This window comes from Malaclemys terrapin, chromosome 1 (assembly GCF_027887155.1).
Source record: "Malaclemys terrapin pileata isolate rMalTer1 chromosome 1, rMalTer1.hap1, whole genome shotgun sequence".
In the NCBI taxonomy this organism is placed as follows: domain Eukaryota; kingdom Metazoa; phylum Chordata; order Testudines; family Emydidae; genus Malaclemys; species Malaclemys terrapin.
Window position 1 is genome coordinate 63,480,983 of NC_071505.1, and position 21,586 is coordinate 63,502,568.

Genomic DNA, 21,586 nt, shown 5'->3' on the forward strand with positions numbered 1-21,586 from the left:
TCTGCTATGCACATTGGCCAAACTGGACAGTCACTACGTAAAAGATTTGAACAAATTCTCTCTTATAAACAGAGACAGACGCCAAAGAAAAATTTAAGGGGACTTCCTCTACCAAAGATACTGGAAGACTATTTTCCCAATGGATAGGCAGATGGAAAATAGTACTTTGTTCAAAAGAAAAGGACCTCCTTTTCCCAGGTTTCTTAATTGCTCATTGTGATGGGGTGTACTCCCCATACTGGTACGGAGAGGGCTGAATTAGATCAGGTGGGCCCAATCAGCGAATTAAGCAGCAAATGAGGGAGACAAGCTGTTGTGGGGAGCTAATTGCAAGGAAGCTCACCTGTGAAAGAAGAGGAGGTAGGCTGAATTAGTATAAGTCCAGAAATCTGGTAGCAGCAAAGGCTGCCCAGAGGATTTTGCAGTCAGCCTCTGTTTAGTAGAGAGTGAAGGAGGGAACCGAGGGAAATAATAGGACCCTGGGGGCCTGGCCCTGGCCCTAAGGGAAGGGCATACACTCAAGAGAGTAGGGTGGGAAGAGAGCTTGTGGGATGCGGGGTAGGAAGCAGCAAGGTTGTGGACTAAACAGACCGTGGCTGCATGTTGTAGGGAATCTGGGTTGGAACCTGAATAGAGGGTGGGCCTGGGTTCCCCTACGTGCCACTGGGGAAGTGGCACTGGTGGGGCAGTGAACTGGAAGATTGCCTGGGTCACTGGAGGAGTGACAGGGTCAGGGCACTGGGTGTGAGAACTGCCGGAGGGCCCCTTGAACAGAAGAGACTTCGAAAGATTATACCCTTGAAGTGGGGAATGCTGAGTGACCTGGCTGGAAGGCTGAGTAACAAAGAGGCAGCAGCAGCTCCTGGAGTGAGAGAGGAGCTGTGGACCAAGAGAGACAGAGAGAGACGGTGTGCAACAGAGCTAATCCCCAGAACAGCCAGGAGGAGGTACCATTGCAGCAGTAAGTAGAGCACCCCCATCACACTCATCAACTGGAGATGGTGTAAATGCTACTCGCATTCAAGGCTGAAACTGGAAGAATCTGTGACAAGCACAAGAATTTTAGATGTTGGTTCTTCTCATTTCTTCCACAAGGATTATATTGGGAACACAGAACACAGCCTTATAAGCCTGTGTTCTTCTCCCAAATACAGTAGGCACATTGAATGCAAGTCTGTGATGGACATGTGGCACAAGCGGTTTCATACGTAACTTTAAACTTCAATAATTCTCTCCTCCTCCATCAATTTCAATTTTAAAAAATTCCAGAAGAATACAATACAATAAATAGATATTTAATAAGTTGAGTTTTATTGACTCATAATGTAAAATACTACCCAACTATGGTACCAGCAGAGATCTGTATTCACTTCAGGAAGCACTGAATCTTGATTTTTATTGGACTGGAAAAACTAGTATGCGACCATGTAACTAAAGACTGCCTAATAATACATACGGAATAAAGGCAGCACAGGAAATCTTCATTCTGGAGCTTTCTAACTTTTGAGAATTTGACTTTGCAATCTAAACAACGTTCATTAAATGAACGGGGGCAGAAGGGAGTTGTTTGCCTCAGATTTTTTTAGATAGAAAAAAACCAATTCTGTTATGCACAACTGCAATGCTTTCCTCCATCACCATATCATCATCAGGGTTTGAACCTTGGACCTTCAGCACAGACCACTGAGAGACAGTGTGACTAAGGCCAGGTTTATACTACAGACTTATATTGGTATAACTACATTGCTCAGAGGTGTGAAAAATCGACACCCTTGAACAACGTAGTTATACCGCCCTAACCCTCCATGTAGACAGAGCTATGTTGACAGGAGAGCTTCTCTCATCGGCATAGCTACTGCCTCTTGGGGAGGTGGATTAACTAAGCCAATGACAGAAGCTCTCCTGTTGGCGTAGGAGCATCTTCACTAAAGCGCTACAGCGGCGCAGCTGCGTTGATGCAGTGTTTTAAGTGTAGACCTGCCCTAAGTGGCACTCGGATCTGTCATATTACAGTTCTGAGTTCCATTCCCTGGTTGTGTAACCTCTTAGTGGAATATCAGGACTTGGTATCTGGTATCTAGTACTGTGCATCTTCCAGGAGGTCAAATGGTATTGTGGTTGGGAGAGGGGATGCCCACATCATTTATTTTGCCTGTGTCTCATTAGAGGAGGTTCAGCTTTGTGTGGCATGCTGGAGTGAGATACCAGCATCGTGTATGCACAGTGCTGACGTAACGTTGAACGCGTTTAGCAGTTAGCCTGAAGCAAGCTCTGCTGAACAAAAGACTAATGGGAAATGTCAGCTTCTAACACCTTATAACTTGGCCCAATTACCATTATTATTTAACATTTATATTGCAGTAGCGCCTAGGGGGGTCAACCCAATTGAGGCCTCATTGTGCTAGGGCTGTACAAACACATAGAAAATCACAGTCCCTGCCCCACAGAGTCTACAATCTAAAAGACAAGACATGGTCGATGGGTGAGATAAACAAGAGAATTGGGGTGGGGATGGTATAATATGGGACATATATAATTCTTAGCCAATCAGAAGTAGTGATGACAACTCACCACCTACTTAGACAGTCTGAATAGATTTTTCAAGAGGACAACAAAAAGCACCTCCCTTGACCCAAATGTCAAAGTGCCCATGCAAACCAAGGGGGCATTACAGTACTTGTAAAAAGCAGATTTTTTTTTTTAACAATGAAAATGTGAGGCAATCTAAATATAGAGCATCACTAGAGCGCTCCATATAATAAACCATAAACCGCTTGCGAAAACTAACAAATGATTTGGCTTCTCTAACTTGTAACGTATTTTTGTGAAAATGGGGTAAGGACAATTAAAATTTAAACTAGCTGGTCTACCTGGGATGCTCTGTCTCCTCACAGCCAATGCTCCTTCAGGTGGTTTTGTCTGGTTTGCAGATTTAGTATAGGGACTCTCATCTGAAAACAAACAAACAGTGAAGGTTTCAGTTTCAAATATGTTGTAATATATTGTAATATATAAATGTGATATATTTCAACATAATTTCTGATTTAACTAGTAATTTACTTCTCCCACAAAAAGGAACAATTTGATAACATACCAGGAACATTATTAATCCTATAGGATTGTCATAAGGCAGCCCCACCCAGAGCACCCTTGTAAGGAAGGCTGTGGCATAACAGTTTCCTTCCTTCTTAGTCCCCAGAAATAGTCCAAAGAATCTTCCCAAGTATAAATATAGCCCTTGTGGGGTTCATTTAATACAAAAGTCCCATCTATATAAATCATAACAATACAAGTCCCATCAATGAGAATTCCTCCAGCATAGTCCAAACAGTATATATATTATGCAACGTACAAGCCCCGCAGTCCCTCACCAAGCCCTTGCGCTCCAGTGCTGCCCCAGGGTCCCTCACCACATCCTGACACTCGAGTGCACTCTTGTCCTGTCCTTTTATTAGGATGGCCACCCCCGCCTTTCCAACTGGAGTACAACTCTACTCCCATGGTTTCTCTGGGTCCAGCTCTCAAGCCCTGGAGAGGTCAGCGGGTAAGCTCCCGCACTGGTTCCCTCCCTTCAGCCCTCTCTGGCCCACAGCTCTGGCTCTCCAGCTTTGAGCCAGCAGACTACTCCTGCCTTCAGCCCACTCCAGCACTCTCCCTCTACCTTTCTGGCTTGGGGATACCAGCCAGCAAACCCCTCTTGCTGCTCTCCTTGCCTTCAGTCTTCCCCCAGGAAACACCTTCTTCTCTCTTTCAGGACCTCCTCCAGTCCCCTGTTCTCAGGCAGCTCTCACCTGTCTGCACTGGGACTCTCTTTCCTGGCTTCCTTCAGGCACTTCCCCTCACTGGATCTCTCCCTGGGCCTTTATAGCTCACAGTTGCTGCCCCACCCTCTTAACTGGCCAATTGGGAGCACCTGCTCTGGCAAAGGGAGCTTGACCTACTTCATTTACTGGGGCCAGCCATTCTGTGACAAGGACGCACAGAATGTCTTTAGTATACTAGCCAGGGCAGTGAGTAAAGTGCACTCTCTCTGAATACAAGAGCCGTCACTGGCTACATTGGAAGTATCAGAATGAACACTTCCTCTCTTTTGAACACTTCCTCTCTCTTGGACAAAGATGGCAGACTCTAGCTGTGTCACAGAGGAGAAAAGCACTATGTAAAGCTCATATTGCAGGCAGCCTTTACCTGTATCTGGCTACGGGTCTACTTTAAAAGGACTCTGGGAAATGTGGACTTTCCCCTTTTCACTTTAAGAACCCTTGTTCTCACTTTAATGACTCTAGAAGTGGGAGGCCCCCCATCTACATTAGCTGCAAGAAGCTTTATGCCTTTATCATCTTGAGACTCTGTAAGAAGACCTTCTTTTTGATTTGGGGCTCTGCTCACAGAAAGCCCCTCTTGTGTTGTGGCCAGTGATCTGTGAGAGCCAACCATTTCCAGACTCAGCCTGGCCAAGCACTTTCCTACCCCAAGGATGACACTGCACCCACTAGCAATGGGCTTGTCTTCATGCACAGCAATGCAGCTGTGCCACTGTAGCGCTTTAGTGAAGATGCTACTAAGCCAATGGGAGACCTTCATGTCAATGGGAGAAGCAGGGCCGGCTTCAGGCACCAGCTGAGCAAGCTGGTGCTTGGGGCGGCAGATTGTTGGAGGTGGCATTCTGCCCAATCCTAGGGCGGCACGGCTGCTTTTTTCTTTTTTTTTTTTGTTCTTGTTCCGCTCCGGCCGCCCTGTAGGGGGCGGCGGCGTGGAGAACCAGAGCGCTCTGCAGGGCAGTCCTCTTCCTTCCCTCCCCGCCGACCGGAGCGGAGCCCTCGCGGCAGGCGGCAGGAGGCAGCACAGCTGGAGGAGCCACGTGGCAGCGCCCCTGCTGTAGCCCTGGCCACCCACTTCTCTCTCTCTCCCGCCCGTTCTCTCCCCCACCCCTCCCTCAGCCGGTCCCCCTGCACCCGCGCTCCGGCTGCCCCGTTTTTTTTTTTTTTTTTGGCTTAGGGCGGCCAAAAAGCCAGAGCCGGCCCTGGGGAGAAGTTCTCCTGTCAACCGAGCACTGTCTACAGGGGTGGGGAGGAGGAAGGTCGGTATAACTATGTTATTCAGGGTGTGGATTTTCCACACCCCTGAGCAATGTAGTTATACTGATATAGGTCTGTAGTGTAGACCTGGCCTAAGTGGTGATGCTGCTCTTGATCAACCTTGATCCTTCTGAGTCACTGGGACTGGCTAGCAGGGCAGATGGGCCATCCATTAAAGGCAGAACCAGGTAGAAATGAGTTGCTTACTGCTCCCCCATAGCAGCCTTCTCAATAGGAGAAAAAAAAAACCAGCTTACAGTGCACCATTAAGTATAAATTACCACCAGAGAAAGACTTCAATGGCAACTGTATGTGTTAATTAGGCACTCGTATTAATAGTGTTTACTTCACTTCCTCAATCAAAAGAAAAAATAAAAGGGAATTAGATCCTACTTTGTGGGTCCTTTAATCTGGTTCTCGAACAGCTCTTTATGCATTATCAAATATTTCTATTTGCATACTTTTTTCTCTTTAAGTTGGGAAGGACCAATTAGTTTTTAGCATATGCATACAGCCGTGCGTAAATACAGATCAATGGCTAAAGGAATCAAAGCCTAAGTTATGTAGTGACACCTTGAGATGCAACAAAAATCAGTAGATGAATATTATAAACATATTTTTGGCTATCAATTTTTTTTTCTAACTGACCCTCTTGAGATTTTTTCTCTCTTTACTGATTACTATATTTATAAAATCTCAGACTCCATTAGAAAATTATATCAGAAGGTAAACCATTCATTTTTATTCAGATAAGATAAGGGTTTGGTCAGCATAATTTAAAACCAAGTCTCAGATAAAAGACACTACAAAGAACAGTTCATTTTTTTCAAACTACAGATCTTCTACAACAAATTCCACTTAGTAAGGCAGACTCAGTAACAAGAAAAGCTTCTGAACATTAGCAACAAGGTAAAAGGCTGTTGTACAACCATGCTCCTGGAAGGGAATGGAGCGAATAATTAAAAGCATCTCAGTGTATCAGGTCTGCAAGACATCATTGCTTCTACTACAGTAAGATTAACTCCCATTGCCATGGAACTATATAATCATAATGAGAAAGATAACACAGCCTCTGCTACTCTGTATGCTAGCGTAAAGCCAAAGACAATAACAAACATAGAATGGAGAGAGAGAAACAGACAGGATTCTGAAATGGATTGAAGTCATGCCTATGTTAAGACAAAGGTGGACTTTGGAGGAAGCACCACCTATCTTTCCACCTTAAAAAAAAACAGCTTTGGTAAAACTAATATTATTGTATGAGGGGATACAGTCCTGTTGGATTTTGAAAAACACGTCTGGAGAGAGAAGTTAGTGCTTGTGAAAGAAGTGGATTGATCTTTCTCATTCACAGAAAAGGCAACGCACAGCTACTGGCAGTACAAGGTTCCTCAGGCTACCCCAATAGGGGGCAGTTTAGATACCCCATACATGCAATCTTTAGCTCTTTCTTATTAGAAGATGCCAATTGTGATGGTAACTATTGTGGCAGTGATACTTCTCTATTAAGAAATGAACAGAGATCATCCATGTAGTTTCACATAATCTGATGAATGACGATGACGCTTGGTTACTACCAATATCTGAACAGGGGGACTTTAGACAAAAAATATCCATTGAACAAAACAGTCCTGGTCCTAGTGTGCCTTGTTAAAATATTCAATTTAAATTAATCACTTTAGGCAGACTGGAGAGAGGACAAAGGGAAGAGGAGTTCTCACAAGTAGACATTCAAACCCTATTTCTAAAGAGATAAGTAAATCAACTAACATTTCCTCTGAGAACAAGATTTTCCCAGTACCCCACTGCATTTTAGGGGGCCCTGGTCTCAAAGTGAAGTTTACAGGGCTCACAGGTGCCCAGGTAGATTTGAGTACGTACTTCGTATTGAAGAAGCAGGACAGATGGTTGCACTATGAAGATCAGAGAAGAGGGGCCAGTTAGTCAAAGTTTCCTGGAGCCAGTGGCTCATATGGCTGATGTGGATAAGGCACATCAGTTTCATAGCCAACGGTACACACAATGGAGCGTTGGGGCCAGCATCACATCTGACTGCTTTGATTTTCCTAACCGAATGGATCAGGTACCCATTTTGCAGAGGGGTAAACTGGAGGTGGCCTTTCAGTGTGAGATTGAGTGAAAATTGAACCTTCAGGATTGCAGTCGAGCACCTTAATCACTCAGCCACTGCACCTCTAGCCAACATCCCAAAAATGTAAGGGGTAAATAGCTACAGATAATCTCCCTACCTGATAACTAAAGATTAGGTAAAGGGAGGTGGATTTCAAGGCTTGTGATATGGAGAGGAGTCATGTGGCACAGCAGAGGGGCATTCCATTATCAAGATTAGATTATATTCAGGAGTATAAATATCATCTAGATATAATCCTGAATGTAAATATATACTGATTATTTATCATTCATAGGGAGATATTCCTACCCTTTAATGAATTTCTGTTACACTAAACTAAGTATTTTGTTACTGAGGAGCAAAAACATTTATCTGCAGCACTTTCATATACACAACTTCAAATTTTGCCTCTTAATTCATTAGCTCTTTCCCATTTCTAGAGAGACCCTACTGCAGGTGTTCATTTTTACTACGGGGGAAATAGCATTGCTCTGTAGATGCAGTCCTTGACCTGCATTCATTGCATCAATTTTTTTTTTTTTAATTTCCTCTGGCTGAGAGATTAGACAGTCTGTGGTAAACAAACAATTTTTAGTAAGTCACTATGTTGTACTGTGGTAATTGCTATGCCAGCAGATTCCTTAACTTAATGACTACAGGAAAAGCTTTTCATGTTAACTATCAGGTTTCAATTTCCATGGCTATGAAGACAGACAACTTGCATATTTCTTGTAGTTGTTTGTACACAATATTGAGCAAGTTACCAGAACATTTTCATTTACATCTTTCCTGACCAGAATGCAAAACTAATCTTTGAGGAAAAGTCTCTCAGATTATGGACATATAAACTTCTTAAATTGGTAAGCAGAACGCCCTTCATTCTTTTACCTGTCCTCTGTAAAATTATTGCTGCAAATAGTAAAATATAGCGATTATATATACTACATCACATTACACCTTCAAAGCCCAATACATACATATATACACTAATTAATTAGCACTATCACTATCACCACTGAAATCTTTACAAATGACTGATTTTGTACATAATTAACATTAGTGAGATCCTCCTGGTTCCCTGTGCACTACAGGGCAAAGACCACAATACCTAGTTGCAAAGTTTATAGTAACCACCACCACTACCACTACATATTGTATAGGCAAGTGGTGCAATGAGTCCACTGCCTATCATTCTAATGAATACTGTCTCATTGTTTCTTTGTGCTCCCCAGTCTCTCTCTCAGCATCCATCTGCTGTCTTATAATTAAACTATACGCTCTCTGGGGCAGAGACCATCATTTAGTTCTGTGTTTGTACATTATTCCTAGTGCAACATGGCCCTGATGCATGACTGGGACTCCTATATTCTACTGCAATATAAATAATAAATACTATTACATAAGTAATAATGTCTTACTACAAACATAGACACTGCACAATGCATACATAGGGGGCTTCTTTGTTTGTTCCCTTCCCCGCCATTTCAAGTATCTGCTCCTGTACCTAGCCAAAAAAGGGGGGGAGGGGGGAGAGAGAGAGTACTACATGAGATCTTTGGGGTTTATTCTTTCTACTCAGTTTGATAGCATCCTTTAAAAAAAAATGACTAATCAGTGACAAGACAGTGAGTAAGAGGAAGGTTGTAGGATACCTCCTCCACAGTACAGTCCAGGCATTCAAAACATCAATCAGCTTAACATAACATTATTTATGTGTCACAACGGATAACTGTGAATGTAACTGATTACAGAACTGTGCCTGAAGGTTCTCATCATGCTGAGTTCTGATGTAACCTCAGCCTCTGTTAGCCCATGGAGTTTGGGATATAACCCCAACACTGGTGCATAGTGGTATGCCATTACACCGTAAGCTGGCCCAGTGTATTTTGAGCACCCACCAGAAAATTGCAGTGATCTATATTTGTAGCTGCTTGTTCTATGTGGAGTAGTATGTGTGGGAACAATACAGAAACACATGCTTTATCCATATATTTGCCTGTATAAAAAGGTATTGATCCTGGTGTAATTTTTAAAGACACAGTATGAAGATGAGGATGAGGATGATGTGTTGAGTTATTAAGAATTCTTCCAGGATTGCTGAAACTGCAGTGTCTCCAAACGTGTTAGTTTGTCAAAAATGACTGAAATTAATGAGCACATGCCTCAGATTTTCTGTCTCTGGAATTCCTAGAGCTGATATATCTGAGTCACAGGATGACAGCTCTAGTATTCCTGAAACTCATAATGAAAAGCATTATTCATAACAGGAACAGAATTCAGAAACACAAAGGCAATAACATAGATCTTACTCCAGTCTACATGACACTCCTTCTGCTCTGTCAGCGCTAGCTAACGTTAGGTTAGCAATTCTACTGTTTGTTACTGCTCTGCAGCCATCAGATCCAGAAGGGAATATGTTCTTTAGACTTATCCAAAACCCACATTTTCTGCAGAGTATCATATTTGTGGCAGCTGTTAAATGCTAAAGGACTGGGTTGCTAGGACCTCTTCGGTTTCATCCATAGCTTGTAGTTTGAGCCCTTCACAGCAATAAATAAACTTTGCTATTTCTTACAAGCCCAAAGGTTGGAGGATGCTTAGGGAGAGTGGGCCCACTGAGGATAGGGCCTACTACTATGAGTAATCCTACTGAAGACAATGGCAGCCATATATCCCTAGTTGAAATGAAGACATTCTGGATGACAACATATTAAAGTAACTTCACAACAGGTATGCAACACCCTGCACAGTGTAAGTAGCAATATTCATGTGCAAATCATGGATACTAACGTCACATCTTTGAAAAGGTCGACCTTACATAGCAACCTGATGAAATCGAAAACAGTATGCCGTATACAGAAAGTGAATTCTACTTTGTATAATTAATATTTGCAAAGTGCTTTGGAAAGTAAAAGCCCTATGTCATGCAAAATATAAAGTATAAAGTGGATGAAAAACAGCTGTATCTAAATGGGAATAGTTTGTGATGCCACAATGCCCTGAAATTTTCTAGGAATTACTGTGTATTTAGAAAATCTATCCAGATCCTTGATGTTACACTTAACATCAACATTTTCAGCACAGTAACACCTGCTGTTAATAATGCCATTCAGAAAAACATTTAGGAGGAGGCTGTTCTTGGAAGGAAGAACGTTTTGGAAAATTTACTTTTAAATAATGCAAGAGCCCAGATTAGAACTAATATTATGGATTGGCCAGGGTTACCACAATGTCTCAATCTGTACTGGAGAGTTTGATGGCCTACAACAGCAGAAAATAGAGGCAGTACTGGCCAAATGTTTTCAACGTTGAGTAATGAACACTGTCTGAATTTACAGGTTTAATAGAAAAGCACAATGTCAATAATCTACTACACACGTATATTATCCTTTTTCAGACTTGTCATGCAAAGTTTAACCATAAAAAAATGATCCGCCATTTTACATCCAGTGGTGCAAAGGGGTAAAAATTGCATAGGCACCTAAGTCCCATTTTTCAAAAGTGGCATTGACTTCCAATGAGACTTCGGCTCCTAAGTGCTTAAGTCACTTTTGAAAATGGGACTTAAGCAATTTTTAAAATTTTACCCAAAGAGCTTTAAATTCAAAACTTTAAGTGCCGGAATGGTCATGAATGAACTGTACCTCTAAATACCACAAATATGAATGTAATCATTTTTATTCACTTTTTGATGTACTCTGTGATTCTCACCCTTAACCCCTAGAAATCATCATTAAGAAAACTTAAGGCCTTCTATTTTCCACTTATTTGGAAGTTTTGGAGTGTGTGTATATTGGGAGAAACAGGAGGAAGAGGGTTTTAAAAATCCTAAATATATTATTTCTCCTCCTACACTTAGCCAACTGTCACATGCTGTATCTGCAGACATCATTCTCAAACAGTACTAGCATCCAGCAAATAACCATTAGCGCTCTAAGACGTACATAAGGTGAAAGAAAGTTGAATAAATCTTTATTCTATTCTCTGAGTTCTGAATTGTCTGGTTCTTTAGTACAGAACCATCCCAATGATAATCTTAAACTAATGGACGCTACAGCACTCTGTAATTATGTATCTTGAACTTCCTACTGATATCTAAAATACCCAGTGAATTTTACTGTCTAAAAGTAAGCTAAAGATAAAAGTCACTAGAAAATGTAGATGCCTAAAATTAAGCTCCATAACCAATATTTAGGCACCTGAATAGAAATGGCCTGATTCCCAAAAGGTGCTGAGCTCTCATACAGTTCTTTCGCTATGGGAGATGCATATCTTTTTAAGATTGCCTGAAAAAGGCAACTGGATCTAGTAAAGTTGCCTCTGGAACTGCTGGCATACAGTGAAAATCTCCTTCAATGAATTCTCTAATAAAGAAGAAATCCTATTACAATAACATGTTTTTAAATCTACCAAGCAGAGATTACTTCAAATCCTATAAATATTTATTTTTCTATGTTTGTAAAAATGTCAAATGTTTGCTAGAAGATTAAACCCAATGCCGTAAAATAGAATAATTACTGAATCATAAAATAATCTAACCCTCATTTTAGGTTGTAAAGTGGGGTACTTACTACAACAGTGTCTTGAGCTGCCATGTTTATTCTCTCTGAAAATGATGTACAGTGCAGAACACAAAAGTGAAGTACATGGAGTTTATTCACATCTGCTAGAAATGGGAGAACTCGCGGTAGTTAGGGATGGAAATTACTTCTTATATCACTGACTCCATCTCTTTACCAATGCATGATTGTGCTGCTTAGTGCATTTTATACTGCTGTGGCCAGTCTAGTCTCAAATGATGGGGCTTCCACCACTATCTTTTACAAGAAAATTCCTCAGTGAAATAGCTCACACTGACAGGAAGCTTTTCCTGATATTCAACCTAAATTTTCCTTTTCTAAACTTCATCCCATCATTCCCAGTTAGGTTCCTAACTGAAGGATGCTTATCTAAACGCCAGACCTTTCTGGTCCTCCCATCACAAGGTATTTTGGCTGCAATTTGGTTTGGAAAAACATATGCACAGAGAGCAGCCATGTTGCATTGTTTTGACAAAGCATTGCATACTGATGCAATATCGCAGTATGTGTGCAGCAGCCATTTAAGCACAACCTGAAAACTATATCCTGTGTGATAACTAAGATATTTTTATACACTAATTAAAACCCACACAAAAACATTTGGAATTGGTGGCTAGCAATCCTCAAAACATAAGCTTTTGTGAAAAAAAAAAAAAAGTCCCTAGAAATTTTTTGAAATGCTGGCCAGACTGTAACCTCTTAACTATAGAGTCGATACTGTGACACCATAATAACCCTAACAATAGAGTAGAGAGAGACGACCAGTCCTCTCCTTTGACCCCCTTCCTCCCACTGTAGTAGGCACTTACCTTTGTTACTCTACTGTTTTCTTGCATAAATGTTTATATTTGAATAACCTTAATATTGCCTTTGGTCTCCTCTTGCTTTACCTACTCCCTCTCCCTCAGCTGTACCTCAGATCCCCTCCGGCTGGGTTTTTATTGACCTGCTGAGACTGAGCAGCCATGGTCTTTGTTCATGACTTATTGGGGGAAAATAACAGGTTTGTAGTGTGGTAACATTTCATCCTGATAAAGCCTTTTTGTGATTGCATGGTTTGATATAATCTTACTTTCTTATAATCTATTATTACATCTACCCTCCTGCAGTTAAACTGTGATAGTAGAATGTTTCCTGGATATTTGATCTGTACAGATACTGAAGGATATGTCTACTGTATTGGTGGATATAATGGCTCCGCATATTCTGATGGCCTCTATGCTTCCTTGGATATCTGCTAGAGCTTTTCCTGCAGGTCAGCTGCCTAGAACTTAAAAAGTGGAAGTGGTGATTGAAACTGCCACAAGGCTATTTTAAAGCCTATTGGATTTTCCCTAAATGGCTGTATATGGATACTCATCTTTTTAGCAGTATGTGCTAGTGTGTGTGTGTGTATATGTGTGTGTGTGTGTGTGTGTGTGTGTGTGTGTGTGTGTGTGTGTGTGTGTGTGTGTGTGTGTGTGTGTGTGTGTGTGAGAGAGAGAGAGAGAGAGAGAGAGAGAGAGCCTTTTACACAGCATGCCAAGGAAAACATAAGCCAGTTTTGAAAATGAATAAATAAAATGAATAAAAATATATATAATATAAGCCAGTTAAGAGAATGATTGTCACATTGGAATTAAATACAAAGGCAACTATTTAATAGGGTGACCAGATGTCCTGATTTTATAGGGACAGTCCCGATTTTGGGGACTGTTTGTTATATAGGCATCTATTACCCCCCACCCCCATCCCGATTTTTTACACTTGCTATCTGGTCACCCTACTATTTAAGAAAAAAATCTCTATCCCCTTTCTATTATTTCTCATTTAAACTATATATATTTGTGTTTGAACAACAAAATGGGCATGAAATGGTAATATAACAATCTACATGTATGTTGGAGGAATAAACAGCCAGGAGGTAGATTTGTTTGTTAAGGTTTTCACAGAGGCAGGGGATATGGCTGGGAGTAACAGGATGGCATTTTAAAAAGAAAAGAAAATATAGGCTGACTAAAGGAAGTACTTGCCAACTTGCTACAGCCTGTAGAATAGTCTCCTAAGGCAAGCAATGGAAACTCTATCACTAGAGACATTTAAAAGTAGATTGCAAAACATATGATTCACTGCAGGTAACATTAATCCTGCACTGGAATGGAGATAAAAGGACATATTTTTTATTAGGTTATTTAATCTCTTACTTCTGTGTCTTTGGAAAGTAGGACTGACCTTTTACTTTTGACTTGGCTTCAGGCTACAGTAGGAGTAAGCAAGCTGGCATACCGGACTCTCTCTCACAGTGCTCCTCTGTCCAAGTTTTAGGACTTGATAAACAGTGGGCTATCAGGAGTGTTTGTCCATTTTCCTGTCTACTTGCAGTCTAACTCATGTCTGAATTACTGCCTTGTAATACTATACCAAATAATGTAACAATCAAACAGGTGGACATGTAATATGCATAAAATATTATAGGCAGCTCCCACGCCCTTCACAAAAATGTACAAGTAACTTTTAATCTTTCCCAATATATCAATGCTCCAGCTCCTTAATCGATATCGTTGCTCCTCTTGGAATTCATTGCAATATGTCCGCAACCTCTCTGGCCCTGAAGTTTTCAGAACTGAACACGATCTAGCTATCATTAGAACTGTATACACAGACCCTATTGTCTCATTGTTTTATAATATGAAAATACAATTTGTTGCTTGCTTTCTCAAATCCAACATTAATTTTCAAGGCAGGGGATTATTATATTATTTTACTTATTGTGTGTTGGTATCATACTGTGTAAATGTAGAGCCTGCAGCAGTAATTTTTAGTGATAGAGTTATTCAATGTATAAAATTTTCTTAACACAGCCACTGGGAAACGTACACACATAATGTAAAACCACATGCATTAAAAAAATAAACCAAACTGGCACATTTTCAGCCAGAGGCCTCACCAACCCACAAAATATTCAGCCCTTCAGGTAAAAGTTTGAGTAAACAGATAGCACTTTCAACATGTTCTTAAGGCCAAACACTCATGCTTTGTCAGACAAACAAGGGGAAGTGAATGCCAGAGTTGACGGAATTCCACTAAATATGGCCGGTCTCCAGATTTTTATATTTAAGGATTTGTCAGTGAGAGAATCCAAGCTGATTTCAGCAGCTGGGATGGAGCATAGGGAAATTACCAGTTTATAAGATACAGCAGGGGTCGGCAACCTTTCAGAAGCGGTGTGCCGAGTCTTCATTTATTCACTCTAATTTAAGGTTTCGCGTGCCAGTAATACATTTTAACGTTTTTAGAAGGTCTCTTTCTATAAGTCTATAACATATAACTAAACTATTGTTGTATGTAAAGTAAATAAGGTTTTTAAAATGTTTAAGAAGCTTCATTTAAAATTAAATTAAAATGCAGAGCCCCCTGGACCAGTGGCCAGGACCCAGCAGTGTGAGTGCCACTGAAAATCAGCTCGCGTGCCGCCTTCGGCACGCGTGCCAGAGGTTGCCTACCCCTGAGATACAGTATACAAGACCCAAACCATAAATGGCTTTACAGATTCCAACACCCAAATGAAACAGAAATCAAGCACAGTCTGCGATGCACAATTGTAGTATGCTCCTCAAAAACTGCCATTAGTTAAGCAGGCAACCACATTCTATGCTAGTTAAAAGCTCTACATGGATAGCCCAGTGCAGAGCACATTGCATTAATCTCACCTGGAAGTGACAAAGGCATGAGTAACTGTAGCAAGATCCAGAACTTTTTGAAAGAAAAGGTCACAACTACCTAGGCCAAGCAAAGATGGAGCAAAACAGTCTTGATCCACTGCTGTTACCTGAAAAATCTAGAGGAAATGGAAGTTCTAAATAGATACTCTAAAATGCAAACCTTGTTAACAATAGCAGGGATCAACTGAGGAGGAATCTACATTCTAAAGTGTGTCTTTTGAATGTTTCCCCATGTCTGTCAGCATCACCTCATCTTACCTAATTGCTGTTTCAATTACTGCCCTGACTGCACGGTTCCCGGAAGCAGCCGGTGTCTCCAGCTCCCAGACACAGGGGCCCTGAACGCCAATGGGAGCTGCAGGGATGGCACCTGCAGGCAGCATGCAGAGCCCCCTGGCCCATCCACCTAGGAGCCAGACATGCCAGCCGCTTTCGGGAGTCACCTGAGGTAAGCGCCGCCCAGCCAGAGTTCGCACCCCAAACCTCCTTCCGCACCGCAACGCTCTGCCGGTCGGAACTCCCTCCCACTTTAGCCACTATGCAAAACAATTTTTCATTATTATCAATGTTATTTTTAGGTGTTAAATTAAGTTATAGGCAATATTGTCTATTGTTATCTAGATAAAATAGAAGGTTATTGAGACTTACAAGTTTAAAAACTGAATAAAATGACGACAAAGATCCAACAAGGCCTGTTCCTAGTTCATACAAAGATCAATATGTATGCAAAATTTCATGTAAACAAGACATTTTATGATTTTCATCTTTAATAAAAAAACTAAGGTGAAGAACAAAAGTTTCCCTACATTTTTAAACATTAGATTTCTCCAAAAATAGATATTTTACTATATGATAACCGAGCAAACAGGTCAATCACAAAAAGTAATATTCCATTCTTTGGTATTCTCAGGAAACTATCTCAGATTCTCAGACAAGTTAGATCTTGTATAAATAGCAGGAGTAACACTTTTCCTATCTTAGGTCCCAATTCTGGAAAGCATCCCTATTTCTGAGTGCATTTAGGCATATGCTTAAATCCCACTGAAATCTGTGGCATGTAAGCACATGCTTAAAAATTACACATGTGAATGAGTGCTGTCCTGAATAGAGATTCTTTCCAGAACTGGGATCATATGTCCCCATTCTGCAAAGACTTATGCACATGCTTAGCTTTTATGCACTGTAGTATCCTATGGAAATAAACAGGTCTATTCACCATGAGTAAAGTTAAGTTTGTGCATAGTGCAAATCTCATTATAATCTCTGGTCAAGCTTTTCAAACCTGGGAACTTAAAATTAAGCTCCTAAATGAACTTAAATAAAAGTAGCCTGACTTTTAGTCAGTGAGCATCCACAAATCCTTCTGAAGTCAACTGAAGCTGCACGTGTCAGTACCTGTGAAAAATCAAACCACTTTTCCTTAGGTGCCTGTACATGGATTTGGGAACCTAATTTAAAGCACCCAGGTTTGAGCATTTTGGACTCAGTCTAAAAATATATTTTAAATAGAGTGCTAGAACATTTGTACTCACAAAGCTGTTAAAAATATTCATAAATAGCAATTTCTGAAACAAGAAAACATAGAATAATAGACGTTTGATATAGAAAAGCACCAGTCCATGTCTGTTCCCTGACAGTTTTCCAGTCTAATTGTAAATGTCCAAGTGTTGGGGATACCATCTCTTCTCTTAGGAGACTCTTTTCTGCATATATAGTAATAATACACACCACTGTCAGGAAGTTTTTCTGGATACTTGGCTTAAATTTTACTTTCCTAATTTCATCCGTTTACCAGTAAATTACACCACCATTTAATGATTCCTTTCCATCCTTTCCTACCCTATCATTCCTCTCTCATCCCTCACACATGCACACTCTTAGTAACTGCTTACCCAATATGGAAAACAATACAATCTAGAGCTGGTAAATGCTAAGGATTTGTTTTACACTCTTAATGGCACATATACAGTTTTGATTCATTAGTTCCTCCTCGAAATCTTGACTAAATCCACAGAGAGCCATCACAAATTACAATCACAGCTAAATTTGACTGGTTACAACAGTCTTTTCAGCCATCAATCACCTGTCTTTCTCCATCTGTTTGAGCTTGGACTATCCCACATGCATAAAAATAAGAACCTGAGGAACTGTGTTTTTCTATTTGTTTAAGTGAATCCCCACATACAAGAAAGTCCATAGTAGTTTTTCTGTCAGATAAAATCAGTCCTCTGGTAGTCCCTGGGACTCAACTGAGCACAATAATATTTTATGTCCAACAGTAACACTGACAAAGAACAGTATGTTTAATTTAGCTTATGGGCTCAGCATGCAGATATTTGGCAGCCGTAACCCATTTCCATAGCTGTGTTTCTATTCCCACCACCCCCGGTCTATAAGCAATTAATTTATGCCGATGGTCCAAAGTCAAGGAGCACCACAGAGTACAGTGCAGCAGTCAGCCTGTCTAGTGGATGGTATGATTAGCATTTAAAATGTAACCCTATTAATCTAAATGCAGCTTCTGAATGTTATACAGCTGTGTAACTATTTTTCTAACAATTCATGTGCTAAATTCTACAGGATTTTGCTAAAGACCATCTTTAACTTGACAGCCTGAATTTAGTAAGATAAAGCATACACAGCAAACAATGCGCATGAGCAACTCTGGTTACAAAAAAAGATCAAATAGGCTTTTTTTAACCATTAGGAATGGACTGGCTAAAGCACTGGGGCACATACACAAGGGAGGCCTAGGTTGGACATTAGGAAAAAGTTCCTAACTGTCAGGGTGGTTAAACACTGGAATAAATTGCCTAGGGAGGTTGTGGAATCTCCATCTCTGGAGATATTTAAGAGTAGGTTAGATAAATGTCTATCAGGGATGGTTTAGACAGTATTTGATCCTGCCATGCGGGCAGGGGACTGGACTCAATGACCTCTCGAGGTTCCTTCCAGTCCTAGAATCTATGAATCTATGAACAAGAGCATCACTGCAAAATAAACATCATGAAATTGAACTATTCCAAGTACTCAACACACACCATAGTTCTACATCTATGGGTAAAATGTGTGTCTTCTCCTTCCAAAAGGACTATATTATTAATTCCAGTTATGAGACACTGCAGTGTCAAGTGAAGAAAGCCCAGAGTTTAACTCTCTCTCTCTAGTTGCATATAGGATATGGCCCAATTTCATTGCAATGTCTGTGCACCTACCAAGTGTTTAAAAATAAATATAATAATCGCTCTCTTTCTTTCTTCCCAGACTGTAGGAGATGCATTTGGTTTGCTTATAGGGCTTTTGTGTATGTGGATGTGTAAAGAATTTGTCAAGGGGAAGCTAAAATGGACAAATAATTTTCCATTTAGTTCTGAGTGCAGTGAGGTTTGTGGTCATTTCTATCTCTTGCAGGAGTGAGTTCCATTAGTCTAGGTTTAGCTTCATTAAATGTTTGGATTCCTGCATTCGTAAGTCACTCCCTACTGCTCAACAGCTTTACTGTTCCTGTGGAATCTAGCTGTTGTAGGAAGTCATGGCCACAGATGAAGAAGTTACTCTCTCAGATAGGTAGGGCTAATCCCATGGAGGGCTTTGAATACCAGGACAGAAATCTTGAAACTGTATTCAGTGAAAAGTCTGTACAGAGAGCAGAGGACAGAAAGATTGTGTTCATGGTGGCCCATGTGTCTAAGTACAGTAAAAGGGCTGCATTTTGTACCAGATGGAATTTTTTCAGGGCTTCATTCCTAGATCAAATGAATTGCAACAACCTAGATGAGATGTCAAATGTCTGGATCACTGGGGCCAGGTCTGTGTCTGCTAAAATAGAGCACAATTTTTTCCACACAGAGTCCTTTTACCTACTGAGCTCTAGAGGATCATGTTCCTTTCCTCTTGTTTTTCCAACAGACCTCTATTAAGCTAGACCAATGCATTCATATAGGAAAGTCTAATAACCCAATACAATAACTTTACCTCACTGATCCAGTCAGATACAGTATTCATAAAATTATTACAGATCAGTATTCTTAGATTACTACATAGCAGCTCCACATCCACCAAACTTCCCTCTTCCTACCAGCATCACCTCAGTCTTGCTCTGATCGTGTATTGCTCGCACTTCACCCTGTATTGTCTCACCAATGCTCCTAATGGATGCTGAATACCAAGGGGAAGAGGACTGAGCTTTGTGGGACTCGTAGACATGGACAGGAGTTGGAGGAACAGCTCCCCATGAGGATTCTCTGGGCTCAGTTTGAGAGGAAAGACTTCAGCTATTACAGGTGTAAAATGTCCTCTGCCCACCCCTCTTCCTGGGGCCCACTGGCTGCCCCAATAAAGCACAGAGAGGCTTCTCCTTCTTCCGTGGCTTTATTTACACATTTCTCCCACCACCAGTGATATACTATATACAGCTTGCAGGCCTTACAATCTCCTCTTCCACTCAGAGCCTGCTCTCAGCCCGGAGACTGACCTTCCCCTGGCCATTCTCCCTCCTTTTGGCTGCCAGCCAGCCTTTATAGCCCTTGAACCCTCAGGCCCGCAGGCGCAGCCAGTTCTAAAGGCCAGGCAGCAGACTTCTCCCCAGCCCCAATCTATTTCCCCTGATTGGGGCTGGCTGAGCAGGGGCTAATTAGGTGCCTTTGCACCAGCACCCTGCTACACAGGGCATCTCCATTCACTCTTTGTTGCTTTTGGAGGTGGAACAGAAGTATTTGGAGATCAGAAGTATCAGATGCAGCAGAGAGGTCCGGCAGACAGTGTACAGATGTGATTTCCTTCTCTGTGGATAGGAAGAAGTCATTCACCAGAGCAACAAGTGCTGTCTGTGTACAGTGCTCTGAGACTAAGGCCTGTCTGCACTACATAGTTTTGTCAGCAAAAGCTGCCTTTTGCCAACAAAACAGAGGAGGTGTACTAGGGTTACCATATTCAAATATTTAAAAAAGAGGACACTCCATGGGGCCCTGGTCCCGCCTCCTGCCCGCCCCAACTCCGCCCCTTCCCCGCCCCTGGCCCCACCCCCGTCCTGCCCCAAACCCACCCCCATTCCAACCCCTTCCCCAAAGTCCCTGCCCCAACTCTGCCCCCTCCTCTGAGCACCCTGCATTCCCCCTCCTTCCTCCCGCTCTGATCTTGGTTGGGGGTTGCTAAGTGCTTCCCTGCAGCACCTGCATCCCTCCGCCCCTGCAGCCTCTGCGCCCCCTGCTGGCCCTGCCCCTGCAGCCTCTATGCCCCTGCCTGCCCTGCTTGTCCTCGCCCTGCAGCCTCTGCACTCCCTAGCCTGCCCTGCCCCTGCCTGCCCTGCTCCTCTTCGCCCTGCTCCTCTTCACCCTGCAGCCCCTGCCCCCCCCCGGCCCCTGCAGCCTCTGTGCCCCCTGCTCCCCACTTGCCCTGCAGCCCCTGCACCCCCTGCAGGAAGGGTCCCCCAGTGGCCGGGGAGTCCCCGCCCGCGAGGGAAGCCCGAGCCACTGGCTGGGCCCGGCCTCCCCATGGTTCTGCGGGCTCGGCTGGGGCGCGCGGTCCACCCAGCCTCCGGGGGCAGCAGCAGCCCCTTCGCCGCCTTCTGCGGCTGCGCCCCTCTTCCCCCGCCCGAGCTCGCTACAATGTAGCCAGGTGGCTGGGCTGCACTGCGGACCCTGCGGGTCGTGCTGGGGCCGGGCGGAGCTTGGCTTATGCTTCCTCCCTATTTCCCCGGACATGTTCAGCTTTTTGGCAATTCCCCCTGGACGAGGATTTGAGTACCAAAAAGCCGGACATGTCCAGGGAAATCCAGACGTATGATAACCCTAGGTGTACACACTACATAGCTACTTTTGGCGGCAAAACTCTGCTGTTTTGCAGACAAAATAAAACCACCTCAACGAGAGGTGTAGAGCTTTTGCGGCACAGTTAAAGCGACAGGGTCAGTGTAGATGCTGTTGTTCATTATGTCGACATAACTGGCCTCCCCAAGTATCCACAATGCCTGCTGTGACCACTCTGCTCACTGTTTTGAACTCGGCTGCCCTGCAGGCATGTGCCCCTCCCCTTTCAAAGTCGAGGAAGCTTTGACATTCCTCAGCGTGGAGAGCTCCCAGAACTGCTGAGGATGCC

The 21,586-nt window shown here is 42.3% G+C and overlaps 1 protein-coding gene across 11 annotated transcripts in view; it reads right to left on the minus strand.

The window, feature by feature from the left end:
* Positions 1–21,586, minus strand: part of GRIP1 (glutamate receptor interacting protein 1) — a 357,507-nt gene that overhangs the window by 169,445 nt on the left and 166,476 nt on the right. For all 11 annotated transcript variants that reach the window (XM_054025817.1, XM_054025809.1, XM_054025854.1 and 8 more), the window contains exon 2: positions 2,871–2,951. In XM_054025817.1, coding sequence (XP_053881792.1) covers positions 2,871–2,951 — 81 coding nt within the window. The remainder of the gene's footprint in view (positions 1–2,870; positions 2,952–21,586) is intronic.